This window comes from Gymnogyps californianus, chromosome 1 (genome assembly GCF_018139145.2).
Source record: "Gymnogyps californianus isolate 813 chromosome 1, ASM1813914v2, whole genome shotgun sequence".
NCBI lineage: Eukaryota > Metazoa > Chordata > Aves > Accipitriformes > Cathartidae > Gymnogyps > Gymnogyps californianus.
The window spans coordinates 159,310,148-159,332,172 of NC_059471.1; the positions used below are offsets into that span (position 1 = coordinate 159,310,148).

The 22,025-nt window shown below is 39.2% G+C and overlaps 1 protein-coding gene across 1 annotated transcript in view; it reads right to left on the bottom strand.

Annotated features, from left to right (window-relative positions):
- LARGE1 (LARGE xylosyl- and glucuronyltransferase 1) overlaps nt 1-22,025 on the bottom strand; it is a 293,924-nt gene that overhangs the window by 123,405 nt on the left and 148,494 nt on the right. Inside the window, exons 5-6 of the mRNA XM_050915399.1 lie at nt 21,534-21,616; nt 10,287-10,410 (exon numbers count right to left, since the gene is read on the bottom strand). Coding sequence (XP_050771356.1) covers nt 10,287-10,410; nt 21,534-21,616 — 207 coding nt within the window. The remainder of the gene's footprint in view (nt 1-10,286; nt 10,411-21,533; nt 21,617-22,025) is intronic.

Here is a 22,025-nt window from a genome sequence, read left to right on the forward strand (position 1 = left end):
TTCTGGCAAATTTCCGTGCAGCTCTGGAGGTCAAAGTCCAGAGGCATCCAATCTGTATTTTGCACGATGTCAGGATATTAAACAGGTGTCATCAAGACACACTGTCCAGAATAAAAAGCAACACCATCTCCTGCATAAACACGTTATGTTGGATAGACAATAGCCACAGCTCAGTGACAAAATGTATCTGAAGTGGGATTTTTTTCCTTACTGGATTTTGTGCAAGAGTCCTTTTTTTAAGGATGATGAAAGAAGGTAGCAGAACAGTTACAGTGACTGTTATTAACCAAGTAATGCCTGGCAGGAGACTGCAGGTCTAAAATGTTAGTTATCATGTGCAAAAAAATGCCCAACCAAAACCCAAAAATGTTGAGGGAAGGACTTTTCACCCTTTTAAGACTGAAAGATCTTGTCCTGTTTGTATCCAATACAAAACAGAATGTACTTCAATGCAACAGTGAGAGTTACAGAAGATGATGATTTGTGGAAAGGATGTGGGAATGCAGCTTCCACCAGACCTCTGACATCCTAATATGAAGTCAAAACATAGCAAATATATATGAGAAAAAAGGATTCATTCTTCTATTCAGAAGGAAATCACTAGCTACTATCCAGCATCTCACCAGTAAAATCACCTCTCTCCAGACCTAAACTTTTACTGTTTCTACCTTCAAAGCGGGAAGGTGAAACTTCAACAGCTGAAAATGCTGCACCAAGAAAGAGGCCATTAGTGGGTGGAACACACATCCAGCTGGTGGAATAAATGCCATATCCCATAAAGAACTATTAGTTCTCTTATTTTCAGCAAAAACAAAGAATTTGCAGGAAAACAAATCATCCTCCATCCTGCAGGGTTGGAGGCCAGGTGAGTGGGAACTTCTTATATCACAATTATTGCTTCAAGAGAACAAAAATGACATGAAGCAGTGTTCTTTTCTCCAAAAGTAAGTATTATAATACAGCAAAACTCCTGGAGACTAAAAAGCTCCAGGAATACATTTGGGATAAAAAGGATAATAAAGGATAAAATGTATTAACAATTATGAACAAGCAATACTAACAATAACCTAGTATAAGAAGCACTGAATGCAACAAGGGGGGAAAAAGTATTTTTATTTGTTACTAGAAAGAGATAAGAAGTCTCTCAAACAATGCAGCACTAACTAGAGAAACAATCTGAAGAAAATAAAGGCATTATTGGGAAAGCTAGGCTCCTCCAAAGCAAGAAATATTGAGCTTTATGTTCATGACACCAGTCTAGCTTCTTGCCTAGGTTCTGGTTAAATACCGGTCAAATACTTCAGATAACAGTGAATTTGCAAGAGTGGTGTTTAAAGGAAGTGTTCATGTAGCAGGCATATATCTCTTCTTGAAACTTTTGGTGTGAGGGCTAAGGCCACCGGTGTCACCCTAATTCCATGTAATCTTGCAGTTTCACACTAAGGACCATCAGATAAAAATGCAGTCAGATAGACAGGCGAACACAGATCCTAAATGGCTGATTAAAACAATACAGCTGGAACCATTTTATAAAGGCTTTCAACTGTATCAGCTGAAAACTGTGGAATCCATTCAACTGTGAAAAGGGTCAAACCTGAAGTAATGGAACAATATATGGGAAAATTATCAGAGGATCAAAACACTGCTGAGTTTTCATCTTTGTTGCTGAAAGGGTGAGACCTAGACACCATCATCTTACCCTCAAAAAATGAAACTTTTGCAGGATTAAGTCAGTTTCATCTGAAAAGTGATATCTCCACTAACAGCAATGAAATGTCACAATTTAGAAATTCAAATGTTCTCCTATCAAGTTGACTCAAAAAGAGGTACCATCAGTGGCATCTAATTAATAACCTTATTATATATCTCCCCTTTGAAGCAGGTACTCAAACTCCAAATCAGCCTGAATGCCCTTACCCCAGCTGAGATGTTTTCAGAAGACCTATGAGAAGAGTGACTTCACATCACTGTGTTCTTGTGCTACATCAGATGCACGGCATGGCTTGTAATTTCCAGTGCTGTGAAAAAGCGTCATACAAAGAGGTGTGCCCATGTAAGTTGAACATCATTTTTTACCACAAGAATGACCATTTCAGCCCTAGTCCTTCAGAATACTTTCTGCCTACACTGCCTGCTGAACCGCTCCATGGGAAGGAGCTCACATCTGAACTATCGTGCAACACTTCCCTGAATTTCAGTTGTTTCCCAGAAACAAGCCAACGCCAAGTACTTTACAAATTCTAACAATTCCAGCTCCCTGGTGGTGAATCAAGGATATTCTTGGAGTCCTTCCAGCCTGCTATCTTTTTTCAGCTTATCAATCAGACATGGAAATATATATAGTTTAGTTCTTTGTAAATCTAAAAGCAAGGATCACTGAACATTTTTATAAGATGCTCACATCAATACTAATCCTGAACAGGAATGCCTTGAACAGTCACTGCTGTTCTTCTATCAGTAATCGAATGCCCTATGACAGGGAGATGTCCTTATGAGCAAGTGCAGAGTCATTAAGATCTAAGATGATAGTCATGATATGTCTTCCCAGCTTTTTATCTGTTAGTGCCAAGAAAAGAAATTGTGCTGGAACACAAGATGACCATTAACTCTCCCCAGCAAGTACAGGGGATATACAACCTATACCCCTTATGCAGATCAAAGTGTTAAATAACTTCCATATGTCCACGGTTAGGGAAGCAAAATGCTTTCATTTCTGATGGATGGATGATAAAGTTCTGAGAAAGCAGTTGCTGTCATGGGGATACATAGCACAAACAATAGTTGCAGCAGTCAGTTTGAGGCACTGCGTGTTTTTAACTTTTTTTTCCAGGGCACATTGGATAATTTTTGTAAAACTGAATAATTTTTGGAAAATCTCATGTGCAGTTATTCATCTTTTTCTCAATCTCTGCTAAAATAGCCTTCACTGGAGGTGCAGCACATGTTGCTGCAATAAGAGTGACGTTTAAGAAGCTGAATGCCAAACAGGAATCCTTGCTATCGAAATGTCACAGTCAGCTACTATGATACAAATGTGGGTGATGTCAGTGGAAGAGAGTTGGCTCCTTATTCCTCACTTCACATATGTTACAAAGAGCAGCTACTCTAGCTTCCTGGTGGAGGTAGTACATAGTGACTGTACTGCTTTTCCCTGGAATTAAGAAAAAGGTGGAGCTACAGAGAAGCCCACAACAGTTAGAGATAAGTTATAAAATTAACAAAGAACTCCAACATTTCCAAAATACCAGCAACAGTAAGAAAGTATAAGGGGTTTATAAAGCCAGGCATGAGGCTTTCTTTTGGAATAGCCAGTTGTGCAGTGGAAGCACTGCACAATGTAACACAGTAGGCAGACTGGGACCCTTGAAAGAGGCCGAGGAAATACTGCACCTTCTTGCATCATACTGACCTTCACCCCAGTATACCAAATTCTTACAGTTCCAAATCTTAAATTCTGACAACATTTGTAAATCCAAGGAGAAATTACACAAAAATCTGCAAAAAGCTGTTCCACCTTTGGTATCTTGCCTCCCTCCACAGACAAAGTCAGAGGTGAGGCTGCCCATGAAAGCTAGATGTCGCTGAGCAGATGACAACTGCTGGAAGACAGTAACAGCACCATGACTCCCATTCTCATGACCAATTTCTGACCAGCCTCACCGATTTCCACAGCACTTCTTTCATCACCGCCTGTTTTGAATAGGCAGAAATTTAAGATCCAGTGTGATTTTACGTAAAATTACTTTTTTCATATCTAGGCCTGAATAATAATGGAAAACACATCTAATAATAATCTGTAACGTTGCATGGCTTTTTTTTGCGCAGAAGAGGGACTGGGAAGGCAGAGGAAGTACTGCTTAGGCTACTCAGTCTGCATGGATAGATTCTGACCACTTCACAAAGGTTCCACTGTGCTGGGGAGTTTGAATTGCTATCTGTTTCTTGGTGGATACTCATTTCCTCCCAAGCAGTCTGAAGGAAAATATCTTGGCTTACAAAACCTGGTCTGTTAATGTCCAGTCATCTGTACTGAAAACCATGGATAAAAGACCCTGTTCTTAGCATGGTAGCATTGTGTCACAACCACAAGCATATTTTATCACCTGAGACTTCATGTCTCTAGTATTCAATATGTTCATTAGCAAATAGACAAAATCTCAATTATAATGTGGAAATTCAAGTCTACAACTAAGCCATGCAAATTATGAAAATCTGTACAATGTTTTGATTACAGACTTTGGTTTTCAAAATCTTGAATTTGCAATTCTTTTTTTTTTAAAAATGATTCTTTAAAAGAGAAAGGGAAAGGGGAGGGAGAAACAGCAGTCCATGCTTATTATTTCACTGACATGTGCAGTAGGCCAGTTCACAGAAAGACACAAGGCTGGTGAAATGCAGGAGGATTGCAAGCCCACCATAACATGTGACAGTATTTGACCAAAACCACAGTGCTGTAGAAACACTTCCATTGAATACCTACCACTGTGTAAATGAATGTAAACATAAACAGATGCTGTGTTTCACATCCTGTATTGCATTAATAGCAATTAGATCTTGCATATGAAGTGGAAAAGAAAGGAAGGAAAGTAATGTACATCTGCTTTATAACTTTCTGTGTCTGCCTCTGAGGCATACAGTGAACTACTTAACAGATAAACAATCATGCACTGCCCTTGAACAACATACTATCTGTATGCAGTGCAATGCAAATATAGTCTAACCATTATAATCTATTATAGTTAGTAGCCAGTCACTAGTCCTGTGAAAATAAATTGTTATGGACGGCTGCTTCTGCAACATCCAGTGGAACTGCTTGACCAGGAAGATGGTGAAATGCAGGAGAATGCTGTCCAGTTTTGTTGTTCAAGGCTTTATCAACACTGCTATCATTGTTACCCTCTGCAGTTGATGTGACCAACGCTAAGCTAATAATCCGTTCTTCAAATACCATCTCACATCCTCCCAATTGTCAATTAGGTCCCTCTCCCATGTTCAGCAGGTGGTATCCACAGTTCTGTTGGAAGTATTTGCTTGAACGTGGTTCCAAAATTGGTATATGGCAATGTATGACACATACAGCCCCACCAATGCTATCAGTCATTGGAAAAGCTTCCACTGATAGCAAAAAATTTCATGGCATTTGATTTGGTTTTGGTGTCATTTGTTGCACAGACACTTAGAAACAGAGCATACTTTAAAACAGCTAACATTATTGGGATATTGGCTTAGGGTAACTCTTGCATGGACAATATAATTTGTCAAACAGGACACTTGGTTGCTGTCTGGATGGTGAAGGGAGTCTCCATGGTAAGGGTGCTTGCAGGGGCATCTTAGTTGGATTGGGTAAGACTCCCTAAAACACAATTCTGTCCAATTTTTATAATCCAGCTGGCCTGTGGTCCTACATGACCACCTCAAGACATGCATAATCCATCACTATAGATTACTTTAACCTACACACAAAACATTTCCTAACTATCTTAAGTATGTACAAAAGCCTGTCCTACATGATCATTTCTACATGTGTAGGAACTGTTTCTATTGATTGTCTTACCCTTGTACAATTGATTAACTTTGCAGCAGGAACTGTCTGGGAATCTCTGGGACAACCAGATTCTCCACCCAGGATGTTAACCAACAGTTAAGCATACAAATTGGTCTAGGTACAGCTGGGACTGCCTGGGAAATCTCAAGAACTGTCTGAAAATCCCGCTGGGACAGCTCCTGTAACAATCTGTCAAATAGTTCTTGTGCAGATGGCCAGCAGTTCAGTCAATCACCTAGTTTCAACTTGGTCTGCTGTCTCAAACCAGCCCTTTATCTCATCTATGCAGGCGACTGGCCTGGGAGTTCCTGGACCACTCTGGGAATTAGTAACTTAGGTGCATTGGGGGTGCACACAGGCACAGCCCTGAGACCCAGCTACACTACAATTATAATTAAAGAATTAAACTTTATTTTTCTGCTTAAATCTCATAGCCCTTGCTATCCATCTGACCAAGTGATGTCAATGTCTGACCTAGTGAACTGTCTTCACAGTTCAGATGGAAGTGGCTAAGGAGTGATTCATCTCATACTTAAGTAAATGCCTAACGTTAGATGATATTTATGCCACACATTATCCCAGCTTGGTTTTGCTCTCTGGATCACACTACTGATTTTGACTGAGTGTGCAGACCACATCAACATTTCTGATATGAAATCACCTAAGGCAGCACTGGTAGTGAGATCTGTGGTCTGTCGTTTCTGGAAACAGTAAAAGCTAGAATATTGTCCATATATGCAGCAAAGTCTGGAGCTTTTCACATTTCACTTTCAGGTCAAATGCTCATCTATTGCAAAAACCTTTTCACCATCCCTACCTTCAAGTTCACAGATCAATTGTAGCACGTTTGTGGGCTGAACTATTTAAAGGACATGGCTTTTCTGCTTTACCAGTGATGAAGAGACTACATTTGTCTGGGTCACCGAGATTTACATACAGCAGAGCAGGCAACTGCTCATTCTACCTTCTGCGTCCCTCAGTTCACCTGATGTTGTCAGCAGTCTGTCAGGCAACATCTGGGAAAACAAACTCACCTCATCTATATTCCACACATCACACATACAGTACTGCTTTATCAGCTGCTCCTTCTGCTCTGGGCCAATGCAGATCACAATGGGTTTAATGCCTATACTTCCTTGTGAGTGAACTGACATGAGATTCCACATTGAATAATGAAGTGTAGAAGCTAAGTGATTGTGTTGCACATCTTCAATACTTAGCTCTGGAGTTTCTTCATGTAAGACTGAACCAAAAAAACCACAATACCGTGCAGCCTGATATTTGCAAGCCACAGCTGTAATGGGTCTTTTAGACCAATGTTTCACAGGTATGTTTTTTTCTTTTATTTAATATTCAAAGAAGGGAATTTTCAGTTTCCAGTTATTTTGTGGGATGCATTGCTGTAATAGCTATATCTACTGCATTAGGACCAAAGCTGAATAACACAACTAATATGATCATATAAAGTGAATATACATTGCCAAGTAACTTTCCAGTTTGTAGTCACAGCCGTATGTGACCACATTAATTTGGAAGAGTTATGTGTGGGCCATACTGAGTAGAACAAGAATGAAGTTTGCAGCTATGGAATGGCTCAATTACTGGTACCATTATCAGCTGCCCACACTTCAAGGATGCTTATCACTGATTACTAACCACATGTAGCAAGTTTAGTTAATGGGAGAGGGTTGCACTGGCAGTACAGTTCACAATCTGAACAGTTTATAAGTTGAGGGAGAACTTTTAAGCACAGATCTCCCTTGTGGTCATTGGCAAGGCAATGAGGAGACAGGCCAAGTTATGCTGGGGCAGGTTACAAGTGTCTTAGTAGAACTGTGTGTTAAAATCATCAAACTAGCTGTTTAAAAGAAATATATCCAGCAAGCTCCCATCTCAACTGTGTCTGACCCTTTTCCTGGAACTGCTGTTATCTTGGCTCAGCTCCACAGCCACATCTCCTCCTCTTCCGCCCCATGTCCTACCATGTGCCTCAAGCAAAGACAGACCTCTCCCTGGCCATCCTTTCCTGTGCTCCATCCCTCTTCCAAGAAGGCTGGTGTTAGTTTGGCAGCACCTGCCTCTAGGGAGAGAATGAACGTAGGCTCTTTGTGGTGCAGGATGAACATGAACAGCTGTGTCACCTTACAAAAGGAAAAATAAGTCTTCTCTAAATTTTAAAAGGAACATCTGACATGCTTAATTCACAGCAGCAGACAAAGTAGATATGTTTGTTTGCTGGCCCTAGAAATTCTGGGATAATCAGTGGTACCTTGTCTTCCCTTTCGTGCAATGAAACGTCCAGTTCTCCTCAAAAACCTGAGAGAAAACACCACCTACTGCAGAGCCTTATTTTCTACACCTTCCTTCAGGACACCGGTTGCTCTAACTCTAAGCTAAACAGCAAGTATTTTAAGAACTGCAGGATATGTTAAAAAACATTGCCAAATATTTTAGTCTCCAAATTCTGCCTTTTAAAGAATTAATACCCTAGTGGAAACCGTTGCTTGAATTCTAAATAGCTACTTGAAAACAAAAAAGCATCCATACTATTTATGGAGGATCTAACATTATGTGCTCCCTTCCACTGTTTGAGCAGGAACAGGAGCAGAAGCAGGACTTTTCCCAGGATGTAAGGGCTTAAGCTAACATGCCAGCTCCTGCTGCATTAGAACTAAGAGGCTGGAAGCTCATACATATCCAAAGGGAAAAAACCAAACATGAAAGGAAATGTTTTCTGTAGCAGCTAAACTGTGTTCCAAAACAATGAAACATTGGTGAATGAAAGCTAAGCAGAAAATTCTCAAGCTATTGTTCAGTCTAAACCCTTCTAAATGTCAGCAATTGGTATTGATTACAGGTTTAAAAAAGAACTATGGAGGGTCATTAAAACTGAAACATAGTATACACTGTAACACTGGATTCATAGATCACTTCAGAGGAAGGTAGACTTTCTAGTAAACATTTCAGCATCACCTCTATGTTTTCCTAACACTGGACAGCATACTATAGCTCCCAAGAGTACAGGTGAAATACATGAACCCAAAACAATCATTAAATCCTCTCTAGAGGCTATGCAGGAAACAAATGAGATGAGCTCCTACAGCTGTCTGTGAACAGCTCCTGTGTCTTCTTTGCTAAAACTTGCAGAATGATCTGGATATGAGTGAGCATCATACCTGGCTTTTTAAAACTCCATTTATATTTACAACTCTTTGCTGCCCTTTGGCAGTGTCTGTCACATTTACCTATGCTGAGTACTACTTTATACTGCGTTTTTTGGCTGCTGAAATCAGGGAAATTGCTTGGTATGCAGTATGATGAGCTCTGAACAAGAGTGGCAGACCTGGAAAGATGTATTTATGCATCAATACCTGCATCCAGTAAGAAAGTGGTCCCCAACCTAAAGCCTATGGGTTACATGCAAGACAGTCCGGTGCTGCTTTAGGTCACCAGCCATATAAAAATTAAAGTTGAGTGAAGAGGGAGGGACAAAACAAGACTCTGCTCTGTAGCCTCATATCTGCACAGTGTTTTGCCTATAAGTCAGCGAGCTGGGGATCACTGAAGTAAGCTCTCTTGGTTATTATTTACTTAACTAGATTGGACCATACCCAAATGACCAGAAGGAAAACACCAAGAGGTCTGTCTTGCCCAGCTGAGAGGCTAATTAAGCACTGTAAAACCCTACAATTTGAAGAAAAGCACACGTAATATAGTCACGTACAAGATTTACAAGAACAAACCTCCTCCTTGCTAGGAAGCTATAAAGAACAGAAGGGAGATCTCTAGCTAATTAGGTTAATATCAGCTTACGGCTTCATGTAGAAGGACCAATAAAACAATAAAAACAGCTAGAAACAAAATATTTTTCTCAAGGATCATTTCTTCCCTTTTCCATCTCTTTCTACAACTTTTTGTACTCAAGATTCTACAACATAGTGTGCTTTGAATTTACCCCTTAATTAGCACAGCAATTTGCTAAATTCTGTTTTTTCCTTGTTTCAGGGTGCTGTTCAGAACTGTCTGATAAGTCATACAAATGATTGCCACCAACTCCAAATGCTAAAATCTGAATACTTCATTCTACCTCCACAGCTAAAAACCATGCAGCTCAAACTCAATGCTGTGCCTCTGTGATCTAATTTAAACTTTCTAACTATGAAAAGATAATTACTTTATGCTTTGAGTACGTGATTTTTTTTTCCCCTTGGAATTCTCCTTTCTTCATAGTCATTCCTTTTGAAAGGGCACCCAGATAAAAAACGTAGCTATTTCAAAATGTAATATTGATACCTCGTCAGAGTGTGTGTACTTACGGTGTTACACACCCATGCTTAAGGAATGTAGGGAACTTGAGTGTTTCCAGTAACAAACTTGGGCTTATTGAACAAGATACTTAAGATTCCACCATTGCTACTAGGAAGAAGTATCCTTAGCAAAACATAATGTGATCAGATGCAATTCAACCTGGGCAGCCAGAATCCTCTTGATAGCAGGTAAAATTCTAAGCTGCTAAACAACACATTCCGTTAGCGGAGAAACTGCACTGATTTTAGCCATTTAGTATCTTCTAGTTAAGTGTAGCTGGGCTTACAATCATGTGGGTTAGAATTAGTTTTAGCCAGGGAGAATATTTTAGCCAGCAGTTCTCCCACAAGTCACCAATCCAGAGAGATGAATAAAAAAAGGATGACATGAAACCAGAAGTGTATGAGTAACATTTATGTTTGTCTTTCTTTACCTTGAGCTCATCTGCATCATAGAAGTCTATGCGCACAGCAGGGACCATCCATGTCTGGAACAGAGTCGCCAGGATCTGTTTGGCAATTGCATCTGCGATGAGGTGGAAGTGGAGTGGATTTCGCCTGATATGAGAAGGGAGAGAAATGCATTAGTTCAAAGGTTTCTAATTCCTATTGTAAAAGGACAACATCAGAACTTACAAAGCTTGATCTATGTCTAAGGTGTCAAGGTAAAGCGTACAGCATGTTCAGTGGAGTCCTGCTCTGTGGCCAAAATGCTGAGACACTTATAATTTGAATAAACATGACAATAACAGAAATACTGGATTAGTTTCTGGGTGGTTGTAAATAAATATAGTTCCTTTGACTTCAGTGGAATGTGATGATTTATAACAGCTAAGGATCTGGTCCCTTCTATCAGCTCCTTAAAAGAAGGCCAAGTTAATTCTCCTTTGGGGATTTGAGCTGTGAAAGTGATTGCTTTCAGTTTGTAGGTCAACCTGGTAACTTATCTTTGTGTTAAGAACAGCTGTCTGTAGAAAAGTGGGGGTGGAAGGGAAGGTTAAAAAATAATCATCTGAATTAGGTGAAATTCCAGGACCATTGAGTTCACACGCATCTTTTCTACAAAGCAAACTTGGGGTATCAACAGCTGTCCTATGGGAACCCAAAATTAGATGTTTTGAGTGAGTGCCTTCTAGCTACGAGCATAGGGAATAGAATGGAGATTGTAGATCTCCCCACATCCTTGTTCCTAAAAGGGAGGGAGGGTTGAAGAAAAGCAGGAAGAAAGAAAATATTTTACTTCAAAACATCAGATTTGGGTTTACCTCTAGTTATAGGACTTGGGCTAAGTGAAAAGCTTCAAAACAAGATGAGTGAAGCCAGTATCAGCAAGAGTGGCAAGGTTTGACAAAGTGTATGGATTTTTCTATAGTAATGTGAACTTGGACATTACAAATACCATGTTTAAGTCCCTTAACCTTGCTTCTCTCTTTGAGGGACAGTAAGCAACGAAGTCTGATCTTTATTCAACTTCTGTGGTAGGAGTACAAAAACCTGCCAGCGGAAGTTAGTCATAATTTGTAGTCTTCCATGTTTATCCCCAGCTTAGCAACTTTCCCTGTCAGCAGAGAAGGACAGAGTTTGCAAAAGCCACTAAGAAGACAGACTGTTCATGTAGACTTTAGCATTGGCTCAACCTTTCTTCGATCCCTAGGGTGGAATAGTGGAATCTCATTTCTGTGAAATTTACAAAGGTAAATGAGTGTACTTGTTAACTGATATTTTTCATCTAAAAAGAGTAGTATTTCGTTTCAGACGCTGGTTAAAGTAGAAGATGACTGATGCTACTACATTCTGCTGTATGAAAGAGAAGTGAGGAAATCTGTGTTAGTTCAGGCCAATGTACTTCCATTACACTTTTGGGCTTAACCCAAAAGATGAAGGTTATTTCTTTCTCCATTTCCTGCATTAATGAACAATATGTGCCTTTCTCTTTAATGCTACTCTTCTTGCTTTGATGAGTAATACTGTTTCTCACTGAACAAAGTCCACAAGAAAACGTAAAAATACATATAATAGTTCATAGTATCATAACACACCTCTCAGCAGAAACAGGAGATTGCTGTGAGAAGCAATGTATGGCTGGATTTTGCAGTGTTAGAAATACTGCACCTGAGATCCAATCCAATACCCAGGGATCAGTGAAGCTGTTGTATTGGCTTTGAGGGCACTGTGGGTCAGATTACGTGCTTACAGGAAAAGTAGAAAAGCGCTGATTAGAAGCCTTATATATGAGATAATCACGATGGCGGAATAAACCCACAGCTGATCTGCATTTAACAATATCCAGAACAGTAAGCCACAACATGCTTTCCAAAAAGACAAAGGCCTTTCAATCTCCGGCTTGCCCTGGAGTGAGGAGGGGAGAGGGAAAGGCGTAGGCTGCCAGCTGCTGAGCGTCCCATTATCAAGCTGAAGGGATCACAGCAATTATATCTGCTTCACCAGCCCAGCAGGAGAGAAGAAGAGGACATCCTGGCTCATGCAGATTCCGCAGTAACCAGGCACCTTGCCAAGAAAAAATCGGGAAATAGCAGTGATCAGGAAATACATTTCATTAGTAGAGAAAAGGCCAAGAGAAACAAAGTACAACACCAGTGGCTTTGGGTACAGGCAAAGCAATATCTCAAGGCACATAGGTGTTGAATGTCAACATACATATTCCACATAGGTCCCTCTGCTTAGCAGGGGCTGTCTGGTATCTGGTAGGACTATTTCCCAGCTGGTGTTCTTTAGTAATTTCTTTTCCTTTTTTTCAGGGTCATTTATCTATACATTGCAAAGTAGAATAAGAAGAGTAAAAAATCAGTTAAAAAGGAGAAAGCTACATCTTCTTTCAAACCATCATTTAGTTAAATGGAATTGATATAAAATATTTGAAGATGAAACACACTAGTTGAAAAGAAAAAATCTGATACAAAGACACTCAGATGTTCAGTAGCAGTTTATACTTATCTGAATGACCCAGAGTGTATGAAACTTAAATGGGAACAAGTGGGTGACATTTTCTTTAGCTCAGCTCCTACTGGGAAAAAGAAAAAAGGAGTAGTCGTACTCCTACACAGAAATCTCTTTCAAGTTGTTAGCCTCATGGTAAAGATTCAGTTGGAAGGAAAGTATGTGTCAGAGGCAAAGCAGAAGATTATCACTTACAAAAATATATCCCCAAAACAGAATAGTGACCTGCTGACATCTACAACTAAATGTGCATCAGCCACAGAAAATTTTACTCCAGACGAGATTTTAGTTATGTGAAACGTGAGGTTTAGCATGGTGCTAGAAGCCAACAGAGCACAGACTCAAACCTGGAAGACCTTCTGAAGGTAACAGTACTAGCATACACACAGATGACATCTTCTACCTCTTCTAGTGTCTGCAGTATGCAAAGCCTAAAAGATATGGATTGCTTCAAAGTGTTTATGAAACAAGTTCAGAAGCTTAAAGATCAACTAGCATCCATCGTAAAAGATACAGAAGAGATTTTGTAAGATGAGAAATCTTGTTTCTCAAGAGATATGAGAAAGAGATGTCATCAATATTTGCCAACATGATTGAATCACTGGCTGTAGGAATTAGGGGTGACAACCAGGATATTGTGAAGAACTCCACCGAAAGCTACATTTCATTAGACTCAGACATTTTGCTTTACCATTTGGTGTCATTGAAAGCTATTCCATTCTTCAGACTGGTCTTCTTCCAGGACAGCGACATTTTGGGATACGAGGTTTACAAAACTGAAATCAAAGTGTATTGCTCCTATGATAAGTTAAGGGATAGCCATGTGGAGAGCTATCCTTCACAGGCATTTAGCAGCTACAGTTTAAAAAGTTTGGGAAAGGCCAGGAGAAATACCTGAGTCTTCCAGAGGGAGGCTTGAGAGTCCCTCACTTGGGTAACAAGGAAGGGTGGCATGGCCTTTGAAGAAGTTTAATGAGCAGCTGAAGACACTGAAGTTTGCTAGTGGAAGTTGAGTGGCATGAAACTGGAAAAATATGATGCTCTGGTTAAAGAAAAACCTGACTTCTTTCTGATGTGAAGGTAGATCAAGTTATGAAAAGGATTTCAATGCTGTAGTTCCCTGCAATAGCAGGGGAGTTAATGAGATGACCTAACAGGTTCTTTCCAATTCCCTGAGCCTCAGGACTTCAGTGCAGGACATCTTTCTTGGGTCGAAGGGAACCTGGAAGCAAGTCTCAGAGAAAGTGACGACCAACACAAACCTCCTTTTCTCTCATTCCAAATGTGAGGTGGACTTCCTTTGACTTCAACTTCTCTAACCAATTCAAAGCACAGCTGTGTGTTGTGTTTATTTTTAACATATATGTTATCCCATATAACTCATTTTCCACTGGGCACGTCCAGAAAATGAAAGAACCACACATGATAGAGGTTGGTTATATCTTGTACTGCTAGAAAGCACTATACTGTAAATGGTGACAGTATATGCAACTATGGAATAATATAGGTCAATATATGACAATTTTGATAAACTTCTCTTACAAAATTAATAGGTTTTGGAAAATTCCCAGTATTCATGTATGAATTTGTATGTTTGGAAGTCAAGGTTTCTGGTGTCCCAGGTTTCAGAACAGACAGCCCTTGAACTCTGAGCCCCAGGTCTTCCAGATTCCTCACTATAGAAGCAGGTATTGAAACAGCCAGAGAATTTCTCCCAAGGTCCAGAAATCATTTAATCTTGTTTACCTCAAAGATTCTGAACATCTGAATTTTTACCAACTACAACTTTTCACAGTTTCTGCTACATGGAAAATGCTGACACGCTAATGTCTTAATGCGGAAGAATGCCATTTCAAAATAGGGGTATTTCCCATCAAGTAGAATCTCAAGGTTTTAACCACTCTATTTAGAAAACTGCAAATCTTCATATATTGAATTATTTCCACTTATCTTAAGATCAGAACACTATCTGACAAAGCAAACCATACGTAAAGAGCACACATTCATTTTCCTAAATTGCTTTCCTCAAAAGTGAATGAAAAGAGATTCTGGCCAAGATTTTCAAGCATGGATGCTTAAATATAGGCTCTTAGGCCTAAATATAGGAGCTTAAATGAATGCTCTCATTTTCAGAATTGCTGAGGTCCTGTAAAGTTTAGTAAAATGAAAAGAAGTCAGTAATTTTAAAAGTCAGGCTATGAATTTAGGAGCCTATTCCGAGGTACCCATTTCTATTTTTTTTAATCATGATGTCTTATTTTTACATTTCAAAACTTCTTATTCTTCATCAGAGTTTTGATCTGCTTGCTAAAGCATTTGTGGCCCATTCTTTTCAAATAGCCACTGCCACAGAGTTAAATAAAAAAATCTACAATTGAAAAAGGGAGTAGTGAACCAAGACTCACTCTTCCCTTCTGTATTATTCCATAGCTCAATTGTTAGCAATTCAAAAAGCAGCTGCTTGGTTGCACAGTTCTCTCTCTGCAACACAGGAATTTTATTTTCTAAGAATATAAAAAGGTCAGTAGCCCGGGGGTTTATTTCCAAAACCTATACTTTATTAAGGGAAGCACAACAAGGTAATACCTTTTATATCTGTAACAAATGGTCACAAGAACTTCAAACAGAAATTATAAAAGGCAGCTTGGGAAATTTTTTTTTCCTAATGCCCATATGACAATCCCTCTCTCACATGGGGAGAATTTTAATGTGAAAATCATTACAGATTTTTCATACCCCTTCACATCCAGTATTGATTAAAATGCTCCCCAAACTATTAGAGAGATCTTAAAGATGCACTAGCTGCCTCACTCATGGATCTTATTTTGTGTTAACTTGTAGAAGCACTTTGGGAAATAATAAGAGATTTCATGGCTAGATTTTTTTTAAACATTCCTTTCTCCGTTATGCCTCCATTGTTAGGACCGCTAGAAAATACGAAGTGTGTATTATTAATGCATCTATATGGAACAGAGAAACCAGTTCATGCTTTATAGTTTTTGCCAAAAGAATCTCCCACAAAATAGACTGACATGTTAGAAAAGTTGGAAAAAATGACAGAGGTTTTAAATTCTCAAATTAACTCCATTAAGGCAAAGTGGTCTCCATGGAATACAGCCATTAGATTACATAAGCTTTAATTACCAGCCACTGTTGACTTGCGAGTCTTACTTGGAAATTACATGTCATCCTTTTTATTTAATTTAGATTTTCAGTCGGTTTGCCTTATTCTACTTGTTCCAAGAAAAAAAGTTTCTTATTCTTACAGCAATCTATAACACAGTTTCATATCCTAATCTTAAAAATGCTTAGACATATGCTTAACTTTAAGGTTATAAGCAGCCTTCTTAAAGGAAAGAGGCTATTCCTAGTTGACTGGTTTTGTTTACACTACAAAACCCCATCACCATTACTATGCTACTATTGCTGTAGGACAGATGGAGTGTACAGCTAAAGAAGTAATCACGACTTCTCCAAAGAAGAAGGACTAACATGGGGCGGGGGGGGGCAGGAAAAGCCAGTATTAGCTGGCACAAAAGAGAAGTTAATTTTTCACAGATTCTCAGGTTGACCTAGCTGCCAGCAACATGTTATAATTGTGTAATTCTGGCCTTTCTTTGTTCCCAAATGAACATGTTTAGCATGTCTTTGGAAAAGATAACAGTACATTAAAAATCATTTTAGCTCTTACTCAAGTTAAGACTTGCCTAAGTAGAGACAGAAATTATCTTATATGGCTGGATCTTAAATGATCGTGGGCTGTTTCTGTGCCACTCTAAGCTTTACAATTTCCAGAAACAGAGTAAAACATTGAAAATGACCGATGTAACTTGGCCCAGTAGTTGCAAAAGTTTCAAGGAGAGTTATTAGCCACAGGACACTGCTTCAGTTTTGAAAAAGAAATGCAGATGCTTTTTGCATACTACTATATGCACTGTTTCCAAAAGCACTTGCATTTTTTTTGCCCATTTGACCCAGTATCTTTATTTTTAGTGTTTAGTCTTTTGCTTTGGAAAAACTAAAGTTAAGTTGCACTTAGGACACAGTGATATGAGCTTGGCTGTGTTAAACTAGCTCAGGGAGAATTTTTTTGTATTCTTGCAACAGATTTATAAAATCTGTCATAATTAGGAACTAGATGCCCAAGAGAGGAAAGCAGGAAACCTGCAGACTAGGACTAAGCACTCATTCTACAAGCCTCCCTCTGTGCAGCACTGCCAATGCATATTTATCAGACTCTGCAAACCCTGCACTATCCCAGCTCTGCTGAGCCTCCTCCTGAGAACAGACTGTCAGTTATGTCAAACTGGGTGTTAAAAGCTGCTGGGATTTTGTGGCTTGAGCATATGTTTTCTAAAGACAAAACTGGAATCAAGCTCCTTTTCCATTGGGAATGAAATGCATTTCTGAACTATGGCGTTCTTGTAAGGAATCAACCACACCACCCCTTTCCCCTCCTCTTCCCACTCTCTGGAACCTGAAGACAGATACGGTTTCTCAAATGGTTTGAACAAGTAGCTTGCCTAAGTCTCACGATATATATGGTATGACTAGAATCAGAACCTTGCTTTTTTAGACCTGGGGAGAGCTGAAATGTTCAATATGCAGGATTTACTGTATATTCATGCAAGAGAGAAGAGACACCACACTCCATCTATAGAAACTCCTGTAGTTTTTATTCTTAATGACCCAGCACCCCTGCTGTTTTGTGTCTCTCTATCTAGCACTCTAGCTCAAAGTTGGGGGTATAACAAATATGTTAATGCATGGGGGGAAGATGATTAGACTGACAGGGCCTCCTTTTCTCAGAATTATTCTATTAGAGAGGCAGGAATTCCCTACAGAAGTAGGGAATTTAGGTACCTCTTTTTGTATCAAAATGCACACCTAAAACATGCTTTAATTACTAAACTAGACGGAAATGCTAATAAAAGCACATGACATCTCCATGAATTCCAGACAGATCCACTGAAATTAGTGCTCTTAAAACAAACACCTAGTGGTGTGCAGCAGGAACAGGTGAGGATATTAAGTGTGGCTGCTTTGAGGGGCCAGTTGTTTAACCAGTAGATTGTATTCAGGGTGTTGCAGGGCAGTATTGAGGTGTAATGGTACAGCTGCCCAAGGAGAACACACGCTGTGCCTGGCTACATAATAACAGCTGTGATTTCTACACAAGCGTCTTTCAACTATACAATACACTCACACTCTTGTTACAGGCAAATTCTGCACCTGCTGTATCAGGTTTGGTTGAACATTGATCACCAGAAACTTCAAAAAAGGAAAAAAAAAAAATCTCTTTGACAGTATGTTTGGAGGCATGTTTGTTCTGTTCTTGCAAAACTATATTTGAGATTGAGTGTGGTGATCCTACAAATGAAGGACCAGTAGCCTAACTTTAGAGATTAGGACAGAACAAGCAAATGTCTTCTCCACTGGAAACATATAGTCCTTTCAAATGTCTATTTTGCTTGGCTTATTGGACAATGCCAGCTAGGATGTATTCCCTGGTGCACATTTAGGGGTGAGAAGAGACATCTCCATGCCTGTTTTCACTGATGACCCTCAAGCCAGATGGTGAACTTGCTGCTGATGTCATGAAGCATCCGCTATCTGAACCAACCACCTCCAACTCTCCTAACTCATTCCTCCTAATGCAGTATCATGACCTGTCTCCATCCTTCTTTCCTACAATTAAATAGATCCTAGCAACTAAAAGAAGCCTTCTTTCCAATCATCATAATTTTTGAAGTGCATACTAGTCTCCAAGGTAACATTGTTTGCACATGGCAACCAAGGCAAGGAATCTTGGTTCTAAATCAATTTTCAGCTGAGTTTGTTGTTTGTTTGTTGTTTATTCTCCAGCCTTCTTCACCATTGCCACTCCAAAGATAAAAGATCCAAGAAAGGAGCGTTTCTGAGGCATGACTCTGCACATGTAGCCATAGCATCAACAGATGCTTAAGAAGCCTGTGTTTTCTAGAAGATAAGGAAGAAATCTCTGTAAGAAGCTCTGTGTCTTCTTTGAGAACATCTTCCCTTTCTAGCGAACAATTTAATGTCTAGTGAGAAAAGCTAGTTCTAGGCAGGAACGGACTTAGATTTGTCTTTAAGTATGTTTTGAGCAAACAAGCGAGATAGGTTATCTTGAATGTAACTAACTGTACTAAAGTTTCATCAGCTATACTGGACTTTATCTTGATCACCTATACTGAGCTAGACAAATCCTTTGAGATGAGTGGTATTGGTAGCCAAACAGCAAATATGTTCTTGACAACGGCAGAATTCACCAGACTTAGAAATACCAATGTTACCTTCCTCTGTTTTGGTTTCATATTTTTAACTTAATATATTTCCAAATTAAGTAATTCTGCCATTATATGGCAGAATTGTTTATAAGTTTGCTAATTGCTCAGATGAGTGGCTTAGGTAAAACAGGGACATTTCCTTTAAATAACACAGAAAGAGACTATTTAAACCTTTGAGCTGTGAGATTCCTGTTATTTACAGAACATTTGGAAACCTACAGAATATTACAGTCTTCTCAAAAAGGATGTAAGTACTAGGAGAGAAAAACGACAAGAAGCTAACCACTAGGATAACTCATGTCACCATAAAAATGCGTATTTGCAAGAAATCCCTTAGAAACAACAATCAAAATAGACAAAACGCCCCACATCCTTGCAATATAAAGCCAGTTTACTCTGAATAATTCAGAAGTCTAATTGGAAACAGATATAGTTTTAAAATTTAACAGGATTTTAACATTCAGAAAAATTCTTTACAGAGCATGATACAGGTTTTTACTGTTGTTTTGCTTCTGTTATATTTATTTTAGCATTGTTTTTCTGCTCCTAGCCCTCATGTAACATGAACATGCTACTTCTGGAAAGACCTGCAAAGGCTATGTGTTGATAGTGAAAGTTGCTCTCATATTTTGAAGAATTTCCCCTCTCCACCGGCACTCTAGCCAACCTCTTAAACAATATTTACTGAGTCTTTTTCCACATTGTACAAGGCGAGCATTTACATTCTTTTATGAAGCTTACAAAAAATGGGTAAAAGTTAAAATGCTGTACTAAAACCATGGTAAGGGAGTGATTACTAAGACTGTTGCAGCAGAGGATTGGAGACAACCATAAGGAGCAAGGTGGGGGACTGGAATGCCCCACTCCAGCTAGCTATAAGAAGATATTAGCACATGATGTGAACAGGAGTCATCCTCCTTGGTATAAAACTATCATTCTATATAAAGCAGCGTATTGAAACTAACTCCTTAGTAAACTCTTTATACTACACATGTATTTTATTAGTCTATTTGTCCTGTTTGAGTCAAACAGTCTGATCACTTCCCTATTTTAATCCACTTTCTGCAACACTGTTGGAAAACATCTCTGAGAGACATTACTAAACTGGACAAGGCATATACACATATGCCCACACACAGTTTAAGACCATTTCTCTTTTTCTGGAGCTGCTGTTTATTAAGGGAATTGGTTATTTTGTCTTCATTGTACATTTATGCCTCTCAGTTTTGGGATCTAACTGTGCTCCGTGTGCTAAAACCAGGTTGCAAAGCCTTCTGAGGGGCTGCAAGTAGCCCTTCCAAAGCCAGAATAAATAATCTGATTTTAATGAAATAATACTGACTATAGTAACAGGTTTACTTTGAAAAATAAATGTCTAAATGGGAAGCTGGGATAGTCAAGTAACCAGTGTGTATTTATGTGTATGGCTTTCAAATTACCCATACACCTGTGCCATAAACTGATACCAGAAATAGGCTAAATGAATACAATGCTGTTATTACTATTGTTATTATTTTACAACATTCAGGAGTGTGCAGATGCTTTACAGTGCAGATAGATACTGTCACTATTCCCACAATGCAACAGGGGTAGCAGGTGGATCTCTGATCCGTCTAATTCACTGCAGAAATCTTTACACAGGTTAATCTATTTGCCATGGTCATAAACTTTGTGCTTCCTCCTTCCAAAGAAAAAGCAACAAGGGAAAGGAATATGACTTTCTTTTGAAGTAAGAGGGTAAATGTAAAAAGAGCTTATTTAGCCATCATCAGATTGTTGTGGTTTAACCCCAGCCAGCAACTAAGCACCACGCAGCTGCTGACCCTTCCCCACTCCCAGTGGGATGGGGAGGAGGATCGGGGGAAAAAAAAGTAAAACTCATGGGTTGAGATAAGAGCAGTTTAATAACTAAAGTAAAATAAAATATACTACTAACTAAGAATAATAATTATATAATAATACTACTACTTGTAATGAAAAGGAATATAACAAAAAAAAAGAGGGAAATAAAACCCAAGAAAAGACAAGTGATGCACAATGCAGTTGCTCACCACCCGCTGACCGATGCCAGAGCAGCAATCTGCCCCTCCCAGCCAACTCCCTCCAGTTTATATACTGAGCATGACATTCTATGGTATGGAATATCCCTTTGGCTAGTTCAGGTCAACTGTCCTGGCTATGCTCCCTCCCAGCTTCTTGTGCACCTGCTTGCTGGCAGAGCATGGGAAACTGAAAAATCCTTACCTTAGGATAAGCACTACTTAGCAACAACTAAAAACATCAGTGTGCTATCAATGTTATTCTCTCACTAAATCCAAAACACACTGTACCAGCTACTAAGAAGAAAATTAACTCTATCCCAGCCGAAACCAGGACACAGATACACAATATACAGGAAAAGAAAGCTACCTTTACCTGTGAAATAAGACAGACTTGACAAGCGTGACAACATCCCGACTGGCATTGTACCCTGCACAGACAATGGCAACGTGGATGGTCTGTGGGAGAAAAGGAACAAAAAGAACAAAAATTAAAGCCTGCTCCTGTGTTCTATCATTCATTAAGGAGAGCACATACATGACAGTGCTATTATTTAGTGCGGCGATTGTTAAAGGTTTGAGTGGGCGTTTTGCAGCTGTTTGCAGCCCACTTGAGGCAGTTTGTTAAAAACATCTTAATTGAGTTATAACACCATCATCATTCCAAAGTCATTACTACCGCTAAATTACATCAGATGTCTGAACAGAATTGCATTTATTAGCTAAGAGCATATGTGTGTGCGTGTGTACGTACACACACACATATCCATTTAGCAGCACACAAAATTCTGAGTATGCAAACATGCAGACACTTCAACCTTCTGAACTGAAGTTTAAAATTCTGTCTGACAATTAGAAGCAGATATGC